The 15,306-nt window shown below is 55.9% G+C and overlaps 2 protein-coding genes across 4 annotated transcripts in view; both read left to right on the forward strand.

The window, feature by feature from the left end:
* STYXL1 (serine/threonine/tyrosine interacting like 1) overlaps positions 1-7,933 on the forward strand; it is a 43,236-nt gene extending 35,303 nt beyond the window's left edge. For 2 of the 3 annotated variants that reach the window (XM_012759067.3, XM_012759068.3), the window contains exons 7-9: positions 515-612; positions 2,146-2,258; positions 7,677-7,933. In XM_012759067.3, coding sequence (XP_012614521.1) covers positions 515-612; positions 2,146-2,258; positions 7,677-7,808 — 343 coding nt within the window. In that variant the 3' untranslated portion in view covers positions 7,809-7,933. The remainder of the gene's footprint in view (positions 1-514; positions 613-2,145; positions 2,259-7,676) is intronic. The other variant, XM_075995368.1, reaches the window with a different exon arrangement.
* A 1,306-nt stretch (positions 7,934-9,239) lies between these two features.
* On the forward strand, positions 9,240-15,295 carry TMEM120A (transmembrane protein 120A). Its single transcript, XM_012759065.3, has 12 exons — positions 9,240-9,447; positions 11,082-11,200; positions 11,421-11,537; positions 13,409-13,468; positions 13,643-13,738; positions 13,815-13,904; positions 14,085-14,150; positions 14,244-14,305; positions 14,411-14,503; positions 14,639-14,703; positions 14,807-14,875; positions 14,964-15,295. Exons 1-12 carry the CDS (start codon positions 9,367-9,369, stop codon positions 15,075-15,077), a joined length of 1,032 nt encoding a protein of 343 aa, XP_012614519.1. The 5' UTR covers positions 9,240-9,366; the 3' UTR covers positions 15,078-15,295.
* Positions 15,296-15,306: the final 11 nt, after the last annotated feature.

Below are 15,306 nucleotides of genomic sequence, written 5' to 3' on the forward strand. Positions count from 1 at the left end.
CACTGCATTCCCCCTTGCCTGGAACTTTCCCTGCAGACACCTGCCTTCGCTTGTTCCCTTACCTCCAGTAGCCCCTGCTCAAACATCACCTCCTCAGGGAAGCCCTCTCTGAACACTCCATGTAAAGACGGACACTGCGTCCATCCCTCTGCCTGCGCTCTCCACCTGACACAGCAGGCTCATCCCCCGGGCCATTCAGCGCACTTGCCCGTCCTCATTTAACCATCTGCACCCGACTCTAGGAAGGTACCGTGTTTTGGGTCACTAATAACAACGTCCTGTGTATCATAGCATGTGCCAAGCGGACTGCCTAATGCTTTCCATGGGTGACTTCCCTCAGTCCACACAGCACCCTCATGAGGTGGGGCTTGTTTTCTGAGAAAGATCCGATTACTTGGCACAGACCCCCGATGCTAGCCCGGCGTCCTTCCCCCGTGGTCCTGCTGAGGACGAGGGACGCCACGTGGCGCTGCGCGCGAGTCTGCCTGATTACCTGAGCAGTCCTTCTGTTTAGTTTTGTAGGTGACGCTGACAGGCTTCTGCATATCCAGATAGAAGATTCCCCGGAAGCCAGGATTTTCCCCTTTTTTCGCCACCTCTGTCACTTCATTGGTGAGGAGCGTTCTCTGACCAGGCAGCCCCTGGACTGTACCCAGGAAGCAGAGTGGCCTTGTCCACACACCCGTTGCTGACCTCGACTCCCGGTGCTCAGGAGCGGAGGGGCAGTGCTTAGCACACGCCTGGCCAGTGTGGACAGGGCTCAGGCCACGTCCAATTTCTCGGGAGCCCTCAGCAATGTGACAACTGGGGCGTTTACCTCCCGGGTTGGGGTAGGTGGGGCGGTGCAATATTAGAGTACCAGGTTGTGGGCTGAGCACCCTGCATTGTGGCTCTGGCTGGCGGCTGTGTCCTTGTGGCCTGTTGTAAAATGAGGGTGCCAGCCATCCATGGGCGCACACGCTCATGATAGCCTGCTCTGGCCCGGGCTCCGGGGACCTGGAGGTGACTCTCACGCCATCCTTGCCCTCATCCCTAGTCAGCAGGGTAGGGTGGGAAAGAAGGAAGACTCCAGAGTCCCCCCAGCTCTGACTTCTGTGATCCTCAATGTGTGTACCCAGCCCCTCTGTCCCACCATACACAAGCGAGGCCCACCAGTTACTTACCTCATTGGGGGTAGACTTTTCAGTGAGTCTCAGGGCTCAGGAGTGGCCCCAGGGGATCAAATCCCTGGAGAGAGCAGGGCGGGGTCAGGTCAGAGGCCCCCACCCCCGTGACTGCCTGCCCGGCACCAGTGCAGCCCCCAGCCCGAGCTGCTGCACCAGGGGCTAGAACATGGCATATTGGCCAGGCCACCCCTTATTTGCCCAGCAGACGGTAACTGTCACTAGACTGGGATCTGAGACTTCACATGTGTCCCACCATGAGATGGCAGAGCCTTGTGGCCCCAAAGGGCCCCTGTCCAGCCCCACCTCCCTGGGTAGCTCCGGGCCAGTCCTTAATGGCTCTGTGCCTCCATTGCTTCATCCATGCCCATTCAGTCGGCCTGAGTCACCTCTGAGTCCTCCAGCCTGACAGTCTGACTTTGCACTTGGTGTTTTCCTTCAGTTCTTGAAGGTGCCCAGGCCAGCCCCCCATGCCAGCTGAGATTTCCTCCTTACCCCGCGCTGGCTGGGACTCAGCGTCAGGGGTTATAGCTGACATTTCTGTGTCAGGCACTGGGCTAAGTACAGAGCAAAACCAAACCCTATGGGATGGGGAGTATATTGTTATCCCATTTTCCAGATGAGAAAACTGTGGCTTAAAGTAACTTGACCAAGCCCCACAGCCAGTGAGCGGCAGGGTGGGTTTGCACTCAAGCCACACTGCCTCTGTCAGTGCCTAGGTGTCCTTGGGGCATGATCCTGTCATTCCCACTGTGGGAGGCCAGGCACAGGCCTTGATGACAATGCCAGCTGCCCAGACATGATCCTCTTGAGCTTCCAGCCAGGCCACACAACAAAAGCGTCCTAGAGAAGTCACATGACTTGCCTGGGATACTTGTGCTGGTTCTGAACTCGCTCACGGGCTCTCTGAGGCCGGTGTCTGACAGCCACCCAGGCCCACAGGGAGAAGGGCCGTGCATGACCCCCTCCTTTCTTTCTGCAGAAATTCACATCGAACTTGGCTCTGTCATCTTGATCTTTTCCACCAGGGGAATCAGTCGCAGCTGTGCAACCGTTGTGGCCTACCTCATGCACCAGCACAATCAGACCATGAAGGTACGTGTTCCCGGGGCCAGAGTGGGACCTGGCAGGGATAGGGACCCAGCACTGCTTTGAGCCCTAATTGGGGTGGGAAGGAGAACAACTGGGGAGGTGAGGGAGAGCTCCAAGTCTAAGGCGGCACCCTGGGGCTAGGTCCCCATGTTGCAGGGTAGAGGTCTGAGGCTGGGCATGCAGGGCTGGCCCAGGGACTCAGGCCAGGCTGTGGCTTGCAGCATTGCCTGCGTGGTCCCCACTGCCATCAGTCTGTCTACCGGTGTTTGTTTGGGGTTACCCAAGGGAGGATGGCTTGGAGTCACAGGACTGCAGCACAGACCGGCTTCCGCAGGCTCCCAGACCAACGATCTTCCCTGACCTGAGCACAGGGCTCAGGGTGGGAAGGGAAGCGCGGAGCCAGCACCTCAAACCCCAGGCAGAACTCAGAACTCCTAGGCAGTGTTCTCTCAGGCACCTCCCTGGGGAAGGGGACCTGGCCTGTCATGTTACATCCTGTTCGTGGTCTTGGAAGGCTTGAGTCAGACCTAAAATTCTCCACATCTGCCCAGGGGAGTTCTTGGGGGAGGCGAGGGACAAAGAACAATGAGGATCAGAGCTGGTCGGCCAGTGGTTTTGACATGGACCCAGCGTGCTCTTTGCGGGAGAAGCTGTAAGCTTGAAAGTCTTGGATATCCGCAATTCCAGTTCCAAAACGAGTGTCGACACAGACTTGCACGCTCGTGTTCCTGGCAACATTATCCACAACGGCCAAAAGGTGGAAGTGACCTGAGTGTCTGTAGACACGCAAATGGATACACGAAATGTGATACATGCATACAGTGGAAGATCATTCAGCCTTAAAGAGCAAGGAAATCCTAACGGCTGCGATGACATGGATGAACCTCGAGGGGGTTACGCTAAGTGAAACAAACCAGTCCGGAATACCATGTGATTCCATTTACCTGAGGTACCTACCATAGACACAGGAGAACAGGGTGCCAGAGGCTGGGGGAGGGGCGCTGGGGAGTCGGTGTTTCATGGGGACAGAGTGTCAGTTTGAAAGATGAAAAAGTTCTGGAGATGGTGTGATGGTTGGATCACAGCGTGAATGTCCTTAATGCCACTGACCTGTATGGTTAAAATGGTAAATTTTATGTATATTTTACTACAGTTTTAAAGAAAGAGTCTGAATGCAAAATCAGAGGGGCTGGAGTTTGAGGATGTGAGGCCCAGATCCCTGTTCCCTCACCACATTCAAGATGAATTTTGGGGGTCCCCGTTCTGCGCTCACTGCCTGCTCGAGGAGTATTTGGGTGTGTACTGGGGGAGGGGAGTGGTGTCACTGATAAGGCTTGGCAGGGAAGGCTGTGCAGAGACCACTCTCCAGCCCCTCCCCGGGAATCTGTCCTCACAGGGGCCCCCCTCGTTGCCTTGCGAGCTGGTAGGAGGAGAAAGTGGGGAGCTGCCACCCAACTGGGCTGAAGGCAGAGCTCGCCCGCCCGCCCGCCCGCCTGCATGGTCTTTGGGGAGCTCCGGGACTTGAGCTCCCCCAGAGTTTGAAAGAGGCCAATCTGGTGACCTTTACCAAGCCCTGCCCTGTTGTGGTCCCTGGTTTCTGCAGAGAAGGTTGGTCACAAAAAAGTCTTCAGAGCCCCCCCAACTCTGACAGTTAGTGTGCTGTTCAACAGAGGTCACAGGTCACTCGCCAGAGCTGGCTGGGACAAGAGCAAATGAGGAGGACTCTCCCGCTCGGCTTCTCCAAGTGTCCCAGCAGGTAGGCCCAGGCCCCAAAGCGGGGCACCTGCAGGAGCATTCTGGTCAGAAATGCCATCTCAAGAACTCATGGCCAGAAAGCGTCACAGCCCACAGAGCTGTGATCAGGAAGGACTGCCCCTGTGTCCTTGTGTGGTGTAGCTTTTTCTGCCATAGGCAGCACCCCGGATGGCCGACACAGGTTGACTCTGTGGGGAGTGATCCTGCCTCCCGTTGTATGTGGCGCTGGAGTCCTAGGAGTCGGGCTGCCCATCCATGGCTTGGGGATGTCATGCTCTCTGGGTGCTGTCAGCTCAGCTGTGATGATCAGAGCCCTCTGGATGGGTAGAGAAAGGTGTGAGCTTCTCACAGGCCCAGTAGACTGTTTTTTGGGGCCCAGCCCAGCTCCTCGGGTGCTAAGGCCCAGGGTGGAGGGTCAGGGAGTAAGGTGGGAAGAACCCGGCACCCACGGTCTGCTGGCACCCAGAGCCACCCCTGACCTGGGCTTTCAGAGCTTTGGTGCAAGGTTGTGTGAGATCCCAGAGCCGTCAGGCCCTTAAGAAATCAATTTCCATGTTTAGGAATAGCTTTGTCCCTTAAAGATCTTCAGAGACAGATTAAAAAAAAACAAACAAAAAACCCCGACTCTGGAGGCACTATAATAACTAACTTTGATGTTTTAGTATTTATGTGTAATAAAAGCACATTCGCGATGACCCTGCGGCATAGTTATTATCCCCGTTTGGCGTAACTCCAGGGGTGTGTAAGTGGCAAAGCTGGAATCCAAAGCCAGAGGTGCCCAGCTGAAGAAGTTGGGGCAGCAGGGAGAACACTGACCTTGCAGGCTGCAGAACGGGGCCTGGGCTGGTGCTCCCCCATACCAAGTGTGACCTGGGCATGTCCCTTTACCTTTCTGTCACTGAAGTAGGTAGAGTGAAGCCGACAGCATCTGCCCTTCCTGCCTGCTGCCTTTGCGGTGAGAGTCCCAGCAGGTGCTTTGTAGCTGGAAGAGTGGGAACGGGAGGGGGGGGGGATGTGTGTGTGTGTGTGGAGTTGGGGGTGGGGGGTGTATGTGGTTCATGGTTCTTCCTCAAGGGCCTGTTCTGACCCGGCCAGGACTAAGTAAGACTTACAACTGCACGGCCTGGCCCCTCAAACTACTTTTAAAAAGAAATTGTGGTGAAATATATATAACATTAAATTTGCCATCTTAATCATTTGTAAATGTATATTTTAGTAGTGTTAAGTACATCCACATTGTTGCGCAACCAACCTCCCAAACTTTTTCACCTTGCCAAACCAAAACTTTATACCCATTAAACAACTCTCCATTTCCCTCCTCCCTGCAGCCCCTGACAACTACCATTCTTCTTTCTGTCTCTATGTATGTGACTACTTTAGATACCTTATATAATTTCTTTTCTTTTTGAGGCTGAATAATAATCCATTAAATGTAGAATTTACCAGTGAACCCATCTGGGCAGAGTGCTTTCTGTTTTGGATGGTAATTATTGATTTGATTTCTTTAATAAATATAGGCCTATTCAGATTGTCAATTTCTCCTTGTGTGAGTTTTGGCAGATTGTGTCTTTCAAGGAATAAGTCAGTCAAATTTGTGGGCCTGGAGTCATTCACAGTTATCCTTTCATTATTCTTTTAATGTCCCTTGGGATCTGTAGTGATGTCCCCTTTTTCTCTGCTGATATTGGTGACTGTGTCTTCTTTTTTTTTTGTTAGTCTGGGTAGAGGCTTATTGATTTTATTGATCTTTTCAAAGAACTAGCTTTTGATATTGATTTTTCTCTATTGATTTTCTGCTTTCAATTTTTTTTTTTTTTACATGTTGATATTTAGTTTTCCCAATACCATTTGTTGAAAAGACTGTTGTTTTCCCCCACTGAATGGTCTTGGCATCCTGTTGAAAATCACTTGACCATATATGTAAAGGTTTATTTCTGGGCTCTCTCTTTTATTCCATTGGTCTGTCTTCATGCCAGTACAATACTGTTTTTTTTTTTTTTTTGAGACAGAGTCTCGCTTTGTTGCCCAGGCTAGAGTGAGTGCCGTGGCGTCAGCCTAGCTCACAGCAACCTCAAACTCCTGGCTCAAGCAATCCTCCTGCCTCAGCCTCCCAAGTAGCTGGGACTACAGGCATTCGCCACCATGCCCGGCTAATTTTTTGTATATATTAGTTGGCCAATTAATTTCTTTCTATTTATAGTAGAGACGGGGTCTCGCTCTTGCTCAGGCTGGTTTCGAACTCCTGACCTTGAGCAATCTGCCCGCCTCGGCCTCCCAGAGAGCTAGGATTACAGGCGTGAGCCACCGCGCCCGGCAACAATACTGTTTTGATTACTGTAGCTTTGTAATTAGGTTTGAAATCAGGAAGTGTGAACCTCCAACTTCGTTCTTCCTTTTAAAAATTTTTAGGTTTTGGCTACATGGCGTCCCTTAAGATTCCATATGAATTTTAGGATGGGTTTTTCTGTTTCTGCAAAAAACTGCCATTGAGATTTTGATAGAGATTGCCTTAAATCTGTAGATTGCTTTGGATAGTATTGACATCTTAACAATATTAAGTCTTCCAACCCATGAACATGGAATGTTTTTCCATTTATCTGTGGCTTTAATTTAGATTGGCAATGTTTTATAGTTTTCAGTGTACAAGTCTTTTGCCTCGTTAGTTAAGTATTGTATTCTTTTTGATGTTATTGTAAATGAAATTGTTAATCTCCTTTTTGGATTACTCATTGTTAGTGTATAGAAATGCAACTGATTTTTGCGTGTTAATTTCGTATCCTAAAACTGCTGAATTTTTAAATTAGCTTTAACAGTTTGTATGTGAGTGTGTGTGTACATAATTTTAGCGTTTTCTACATAGGAGATCATGTCATCTTTGAACAGAGATAATTTTACTTCTTCCTTTCCAACTTGGATGCCTTTTATCTTTATTTTTTACCTAAATTGTTTTGGCTAGGACTCCCAGTACTGTGTTCAATAGAAGTGATGAAAACAGGCATTCTTGCCTTGTTCTTGATCTTAGAGGAAAAACTTTCAGTTTTTCACCATTGAGTGTGATGTTAGCTGTGGGCTTCTTGCGTACGGCCTTTATCAGGTTGAGGTAGTTTCCTTCTAGTCCTAGTTTATTTAGGCACACCACTTTTGCCTTTTCCTTTGTCCTCAATCCACATGGAGACCAGCTGCTCACCTTCCTCTGGGTAATAACCCTCCCTGCACTTTAGGGTGGATGCTGAAAGAAGTCAGCTTCAGTTTTCCTTCTTCAGAGAATTTACCCATAGCTCTCTTCTCTTTTCCATTAATTCAATCAGTCACAATGCAAAGCTTTGTTGAGGCTGCATTGTGTGCTAGGCTTGGCATAGGGCTTTCCCATCCACAGGAGGTTGGTTCATGCATGTTGTCTGAATCCTCATAAGAACCGTCTGAAATAGGAATTATTTCTGCCCCCATATGTAGAAGCAGAGATGCAGAGGGGCTTATGCAAAGCATAGCTGATCCCCATGACTCCTGGCCCTAATGAATTAACCCCAGGGTGCTTCTGTGTCCAACACTTGAGCCATGCTACTGGGCCTGGGCAAGTACCTCCTGTCCCTCCCGAGCTGGCTGTGATCCAGGTGGAAAGGGCCCAGGACCAATCCTGAAGTTTGCTTTCTGTCTTTGCATTCATAGAGGTCCTGGACCTTCGTCAAGAAGTGCAAAAACAACATGCGTCCAAATAGGGGCTTGGTGATTCAGCTTTTGGAATGGGAGGAGATCGTCCTTAGAAACCAAGTCACAGACATCACGGATCCTCTCTACTGATCATCTCCACATCCCAGTGATGGGTGCTGAAGAACTTTGCTTGGGGGCTTTTTGTGGGTGGAGGGCCAGAGTATGTATACTCAGGTTGGTCTGGAAGAAGAAGGCCTTTGCTGCCTGAAGCCTCATGTCAGCCTCCTGCACTGGTTCTTCCCAGGCTCCTTGTTCACTCCACATAGCAGGTGTTCTCTGCTCAGGCTCAGTGCGAATCCACATCCCTGCTGTTCTGGACCACCCACACTGTGCTCCTGAGGCTGCCTGGGGAAAAAGCATCTGGCTGCTGGAGCAGCTGCCCCACACTCCCCTGTCACTTGGACCTTTTGGAGGCTGTCTGGGAGAAGCCCTGCAGGTTGCCTGTGTTGGACCATAGGAGAAGCTACAATGCTCATAGGTGGAGATCCCACAGCCCCAGAGATGCCAGGCCTCAGAGCTCCTGGAGGCTCCAGGAATGAGGACACACCCAGTGCTCCCTTGACAATCATGTGATACAGATTTCCTCCCTGCCTCCCACTCATTTCTGCCTGGTCTTGATCACCAAGGAAAGATTCCCACCTTTCCCATAGCCCACAGCTAAGGTTTCTAGAAATTCTTCAGGTTTTAAAGGGAGTTGTTTTCCAAATCACTTCCCCAAGGCTGGCAGCACCCACAGAACAACCTGGGAACCAGGAGAGAGCACAGACAAGGGGGATGGCGGGGAATTTAGGATGTCCATCATTGCAGGGCCTGTCTTGAGTCCACACAGCAGCCATTCCCTGCTGCCACCTGTGTGGGTCTGGGGACATAGAGATGAATGTCATCCAGCCTCCTAGGACTCCCTGCAGAGGGATGGAGGGGGTGGGGGTTCCCCCCAACAGAGGGGCAAGCCTTCTAGGAGGAGTGGGATTTTGCCAAAGGGAGAAGGGCTTTTCAGACAGCACTGGCTTTAGTCAGGGTCTGGGTTGCTGCAGAGTCTGGGCTGGCTGCAGAGCAAGGGCTCTGTCTGGTTAGGGACCTCCTGGCAGGGCAGAGCCACTGCAAAGTTCAAGGACATGGGGGGAATTAGCCTTGTGTTTTAGGAAGGGCGGTCTGGTGGCTGTGTGAAGCGATAGTGAAAGGGAGGCTGGAGGCAGGGAGACGAGTAAGGAGGCCGCTGTAAAAATCCAAGGAGAGAAGAGCCTCACAATCCCTTGAAGAGGCGCAGCTTCCCAAGGACGAACGTTCGCGGCAGGTTGTCACCTCCTTGGCCTTGGTTTGCTCCCAGCATGACGGGCCGGGTCACCACGGGCTGCCCTACTCGGCTGGCATAGTCGGTGCAGCCCCGGCCCGGGGGCTGCAGCCGCCCCCGACGGAGTCTAGGCCGGGACTCTCGGGCGAGCAGCGGTCGCGCACGAGGCCCCGCCCCGGGCCCGCCCTGGGCGCGGATTGGCTGGGGCGGGGGGCGGGGCCAGCGCCGCTCCGCCAGGCCCATTCCCGTTGGTGCCCGAGCGGCGCGATCCGGAAGCCGACGGGGAGGCGGCGGAGGCGCCTCGGGCCGGCGGGGTTTCGGCGCCGTCCTCGACTCGGGGCTCCCAGAGCGGCAGCCATGCATCCCCCGCCCCCCGGCCCGCTGGGCGACTGCCTGCGGGACTGGGAGGATCTGCAGCAGGACTTCCAGAACATCCAGGTGAGCGCCGCCGAGGACGCCCATTGGCCCTGAGCCCCGTCTCTCTGGCTGGGGGTCAAGGGTCGGGCAGTCGTGGGTCAGGCAGCGCGGAGCTCAGGGTCGGGGCGGGGGCCCGGCATCGCTTCCGAGGGCGGCGAGGCCCCGAGTCCCGGTGTCCCCGGCCGGACCTTCCAGTGTCCGGCGACAGCCCCGTGCGCCGGGCGACCCTAGCGGGACCCCACTGCGCTGGGCGACCTCGGCCTCTCGTGAGGGCCTCGGAAAGAGGCCGGAACACCTCCCACCATCCCGACCCGGACCCATCCCCTCCCAGGAGGGCGGCCGCCAGGGTCAGATGCGGCGGAGCCCGTCCTTGGCCGGTACCTCAGCGAACGCGCCGCCCTCGGGCAGCTGTGGGCTGAGTGCTGCGGGACTGCGGGAGTCGCCCTGGATGGGGAAGTGGGGTTCGGGTGAAGTCCTCGCCCGGACGGGGGGCCGGCCGTCCTGGGCGGAGGGACAGCGCCCACCAAGGCCTTCAGAAGGAAAGAGGGCTTGACAGGTCCATGTGGCTGTCGCTAGGACAGGAGGGGAGAAGTGGGCGGGGCGGGCCCCCCTGCAGGGACACCTGGGGCCTGGCTGGATCAGAGACTCTCTGATGCCAGAGGGAAGTCGTGGGAGGAATTGTCTGGATTGGGTTTGTAGGGGCCACTGGGGCTGTTCTGTCCAGAGGCTGAGGAGAAGGAGGCTGCTGGCCTGATCCAGTCAGGAGAGGGTGGTGGCTGTGGGTAGGAAGAAGAGGGCTGGGGTCTGAGGGGGTGTGATGGCCCCTCCTGGGTATGAGAAACAAGACCGAGATGGAGTAGAGCCCAGGTCAGGTGGGTTAGGCCTTTTGCCTCTCCTGGCCTGGGTCCAGCCCCCTCCTGTCACCATTGAGACCTAGCTGCCCCTGAGCCCTGCCAAGCCTGCTGCCACTGGTGCTTCTCCATAGAGGCCAGAGCAGACCCAGGCTCCCCATCTTGCTGCCACTGCCCTGGCCATAGCCCCTGCTTGGCTTCCCCCATACTGCCCCTTGCCCTATTTCTAGGCTGTGCTGTTTCCAGACTCACCCACCAGGGCAAAGTGCTTGGGGGGAAGCCCTGGGCCAAAGGTGCTGGGGGAGGGGGACTGCCCATAAGGCAGAAGGCCCAAAGGCTGAAGCTGATGACCTTTAACCTGGAAGGAAGGGAATCCTGGGATGACAGGAGCTGCCCCTGTACTTGCAGGCTGGATAGACAGGAGGGCAGGGACTGGCTTTGGGCAGCTTGATTGGTCCAGCTGAACTGGGACCTAGACTCTAGACCCAGGATGGGACAGACAGCCCCTCTAGGGGTGGGGACAGACAGCAGAGGAGCTGAGACTAAGAAAACCTTCAGGGAACTGGTCTGTGTCTGGGGGAGGGCTTGCTGTGGGGACTTCTGGGCTTGCATGAAGACACCAGCTCCTTGCTTGCCCTGGGGGAAGAGCAACCTGAGAGGTCTCCAGGCAGGCACGGCCAGTTCTGCTTCCTTTCCTGCTGAGACCCTCCCAAGGAGCTCTGGGGAGCTGGTGCCCCACTCCTTGCCTGCAGGCTATGGCTCAGTGGGTCCCCAACCAGCCTTCTCCCCCCGCCGCCCCCCCAGGAGACCCACCGGCTATACCGCCTGAAGCTGGAGGAGCTGATCAAACTGCAGAACAACTGCACCAGCTCCATCACTCGGCAGAAGAAGCGGCTCCAGGAGCTAGCCCTTGTCCTGAAGAAGTTAGGACGCCCTGCCCTGCCCTGCCCCACCCACCCATCCCCTCCCCTCCCCTCCCTTCCTTGGGCTGGGTGTGGGTGTCTGACCTGGGGTGGGAGAGCTGGTGCTGAGTCATGGGGCGACCCTGTGCTCCCTGGCCTGTGGTTTTGCCCTTCTGCCCCAAGGGTATCGGGTAGGACACCTGGGAGCCCGCCTGCTCTGACTCTCTGGCCCCACCTGCAGATGCAAACCCTCCCTCCCAGCAGAGGCCGAGGAGGCCGCACAGGAGCTGGAGAACCAGATGAAAGAACGCCAAGGCCTCTTCTTTGACATGGAGGCCTATTTGCCCAAGAAGAACGGGTGAGAGCCCCCACCCACACCCCACAGCCCAGCTCAGTTCACAGCCACTCCTGGGAGAGAGGCCTGAAGCTGGGTGCTGCTGCTTGGTCATTCCATTAACAAATGTTCCCTGGACCCGCTGTGGGCTGAGAAATGAGGCACAGTCCTGATGTCAGGAGAGACAGCCCAGCTGACAGTGACAGCTCATCGGGATAGGTGCTTTGTGGGGGAAGTACAGGGAAGTGGGGGCACGGTGAGGAAGGAATGTGGAGGTCGGGAAGAGCTTTCTGGAGTCAGGGCTGCCTGGCTGAGTCTTCCTGTGCCCCAGGAAGAGGGGTAGCAGCAGGTGAATGTGAAGGCAGGGAGCCGAACTGCAGTGGCCAGAGCTCAGGTGGGAGGCGAGAGGGAGCAGAGCAGATCAGGTAGCGCTGGTCACCGCCACCGGGGAGGATGGATGGGACTGTATAAAGCCCTAGGCTGAGCCAAAACTTGCAGCAGGGGCGGCTGCAGGCAGCAAGAGGGCTGGGAGAGAGCGTGACCCAGAAGGCGAGGGAGGAAGGCGTGTCAGTCCTCAGAGTAGACAAGGTGGGGGTGTGACAAAGGGGATGGGTACTTCCTGGAAGCTGGGACATTTGGTGAGAATCATTTGGTACAATGTGGGGGGGGGTCAGAAGTTGATATTGGGGATGATGGAAGAGAGGAAGGGGGAAGACAGCTAAGTTTGCACCACTTTCTAGAAGCTTGGTTGTGAGTGGAAAGAGAAGTTAGGAACCAGTAGCAGGAAATGAGCACAGGCTTGAGGGGTATAGGTGCTACTCTGACCTGGGAGAGACCTGAGCTTATCCACCTGCTGAGAGGAGGGGCCCACAGCGGGGAAGGGCCCAGAAGAGGGGCTGGAGTGATGGAAGGAAGCCCCTGGGGCGGGGCAGCAGAGACATTGGTGATGAGGCTGTTTTCTCAGTGACTTCGCAGGCAGGGCTGGGGGTGGGAGGGGACTGGGTGGAGGGTGTGGAAGTGAGGATGTGGTGGGAAGCCCAGTGGGACTGTGTCTGCAGCTGGGGGCGCAGGGTCTGCGGGTGGGGGTGGGCAGTCTTTGCCACCTGGCTGGTCTGGGCTGGAGTCCCCACCTTGCCCTGGAATCCCTTTGTAGCTTCAGGCAAGTCCCCTGACCACTCTGAGTCTCTGTCCCTATGGCTTGAGAGTGAACAAGAGTACATGTGTTGGATGCAGCTGCTTAGTAAGTGGCTGTGACTTTACTGTCATTTCTTGGAGTGTCTTTGATGGAGAAGGGCAAGTCGAGCTTGGCTGGTGGAAGCTGAAGGGGTCGTGGGGCTCGGCTAGCCCGGGAGACTGTGTGGGGCCTGGGTGACAAGAAGTTGCTGCAAGGCCGGGCATTCAGGACACAACCAGAGCTCTGAGCCTCCGAGGGAGGCTGCTCCAGGTTGAGAGGAGGTCCTGGGTGTGGCCGTGTGTGTAGGTGGCTAAAGTGGCTCAGGGCTGAAGGTTCTGGAGACGAGGTAGCAAGGGGCAGGTGGTAGATGGCGATCATCCCTCGGACATTGAGTCCACGGCCAGGCCCTCGGGACGGCTGTCCGCAGGCTGGGAGAGCCAGGCTGTTCTTGAGGCTTGAGGTGGGGGAGCTTCAGGCAAGACATGGAAAGCAGGGGCCTCAGTTTACCCCGGTCGGGACTCTGGAGTGGGCAGGGAGAGCACAGGGCATTGCATGGAGTAGGTCTACAATACGCCCAAGGTCAGAGCCCTGCGCCAAGGCTGTGGGGCAGGCAGCAGGTGGGATGGTGGCACAGCCTCTGGTCCAGCACATTCAGGGCTCTGTGCCATGTAGCTTTTCTGTCACTTGGGGCATCTCCTCACCCAATCTCCTTCTCCCCCAGGTTGTACCTGAGCCTGGTTCTGGGGAACGTCAACGTGACACTCCTGAGCAAGCAGGCTAAGTAATTTGTTTTTGTGGGCTGGGTCTGTACCCCCCCATCCCAAGCACTATCCACCTGGCTAAGCCTTGGGGCTCAGGGGCTGCTCCCCATGTGGGCCCTGTGCACCCGCAAAACATGTCCTGGGGCAGAGGCGAGGGTGGCATCCCTGCCCATCTCAAAGCGTGTGCCCTGCAGGTTCGCCTACAAAGACGAGTATGAGAAGTTCAAGCTCTACCTCACCATCATCCTCATCCTCATCTCCTTCACCTGCCGCTTCCTGCTCAACTCCAGGTGGGTGTCTTGCTGTTGGGGTGAGTCCCTGCACCCTCTTCCACTCTGTGGCACCAACCCTCTGTACCATCCCCAGGGTGACAGATGCTGCCTTCAACTTCCTGCTGGTCTGGTACTACTGCACGCTGACCATCCGCGAGAGCATCCTCATCAACAACGGCTCCCGGTGGGCAGGGGCCCTGGCCCTCCTGGGGCTCCTTGGGATGGGTGCCCTGGAGGGGCCGTGACCCTCTGGGAAGTGGGAACTGGGCCAGGGCACTGGTTTCTTCCCACCTCTGCCTCCTCCCTGTCCCTGAGCCCTGATCCTGTGAGGGGACAGGAGTGTGACGGTGGCTTTCTGACACAGGATCAAAGGCTGGTGGGTTTTCCATCACTACGTGTCCACGTTCCTGTCAGGAGTCATGTTGACGTGGTGAGTGGCCCTGGCCTTAGCTGGTGGGAGCCAGGACTGGAGAGAGATGGAGTCCCCAGAGGTCCCCATACCTCCCTTTGCTTTCTACCTTAGGCCTGATGGTCTCATGTACCAGAAGTTCCGGAACCAATTCCTGTCCTTCTCCATGTACCAGAGTGAGTGTCTTCAAGGTCCCTTCTCAGTTCTGGACTCGCCCACAGTGGTGGGAGGGGGCAGGGGAAGAACCATGGCTCCAGCCTGTCCCTAACACCTGGCTGCAGGTTTCGTGCAGTTCCTGCAGTACTACTACCAGAGCGGCTGCCTGTACCGCCTGCGGGCCCTGGGTGAGCGGCACACCATGGACCTCACCGTGGGTGAGTCAGCCGGGCCCCCCTCTGGCGTCTTGAGGGGCAGCTGGGATGGACTCTCCTTTCCTCCTGCCCTGGGTCTGAGTGACAGTGCCCACATCTGTCCTTGGTCATCCTGTGCCCTGCCCCTTGTCTCCCCAGAGGGCTTCCAGTCCTGGATGTGGCGGGGCCTCACCTTCCTGCTGCCTTTTCTTTTCTTCGGACATGTGAGTTGCACCTGTGTGTCCACATCCATCTGTCCGTCCTGCCTTGGGTTTCGGCTTGAGTAGGAACTGGATTTACTGAGTAAAACTGCTCCCTTCCCTTCAGTTCTGGCAGCTTTATAATGCGCTGACGTTGTTTAACCTGGCCCGGGACCCTCAGTGCAAGGAGTGGCAGGTGAGCCAGAGCCCCTGGAGAGGACAGCTTGGGGCAGGGGGTAGAGGTCCTGTCCCGGCCCCTGTCCTCACACCGATTCCTCCTACAGGTACTAATGTGCGGCTTCCCCTTCCTTCTCCTCTTCCTCGGCAACTTCTTCACCACCCTGCGGGTGGTGCACCAGAAGTTCCACAGCCAGCGGCATGGGAGCAAGAAAGACTGAGGCTGGGCCCTCTCCTGCCGGCCCCAAAGGGGCCTCTGTATCCGTGTGTTGTGGGAGGGGGTGGGAGGCACCCCTCCTGTGTGTATGTCTGGGGGGGTCTCTTTTGTTCTCCCCTCGGTTTTGTGGGCTCTGTGGGCCCTGAAGGAAGACCTAGTCCTGCGTCCCAGCCTGCAAAGAGCTGGGGGCCAGGGTTTTCAATAAAGGAAGAAGCACATAGGGGCCCTGAGGC

The sequence above is a fragment of the Microcebus murinus genome, chromosome 19 (genome assembly GCF_040939455.1).
Source record: "Microcebus murinus isolate Inina chromosome 19, M.murinus_Inina_mat1.0, whole genome shotgun sequence".
Lineage (NCBI taxonomy): Eukaryota > Metazoa > Chordata > Mammalia > Primates > Cheirogaleidae > Microcebus > Microcebus murinus.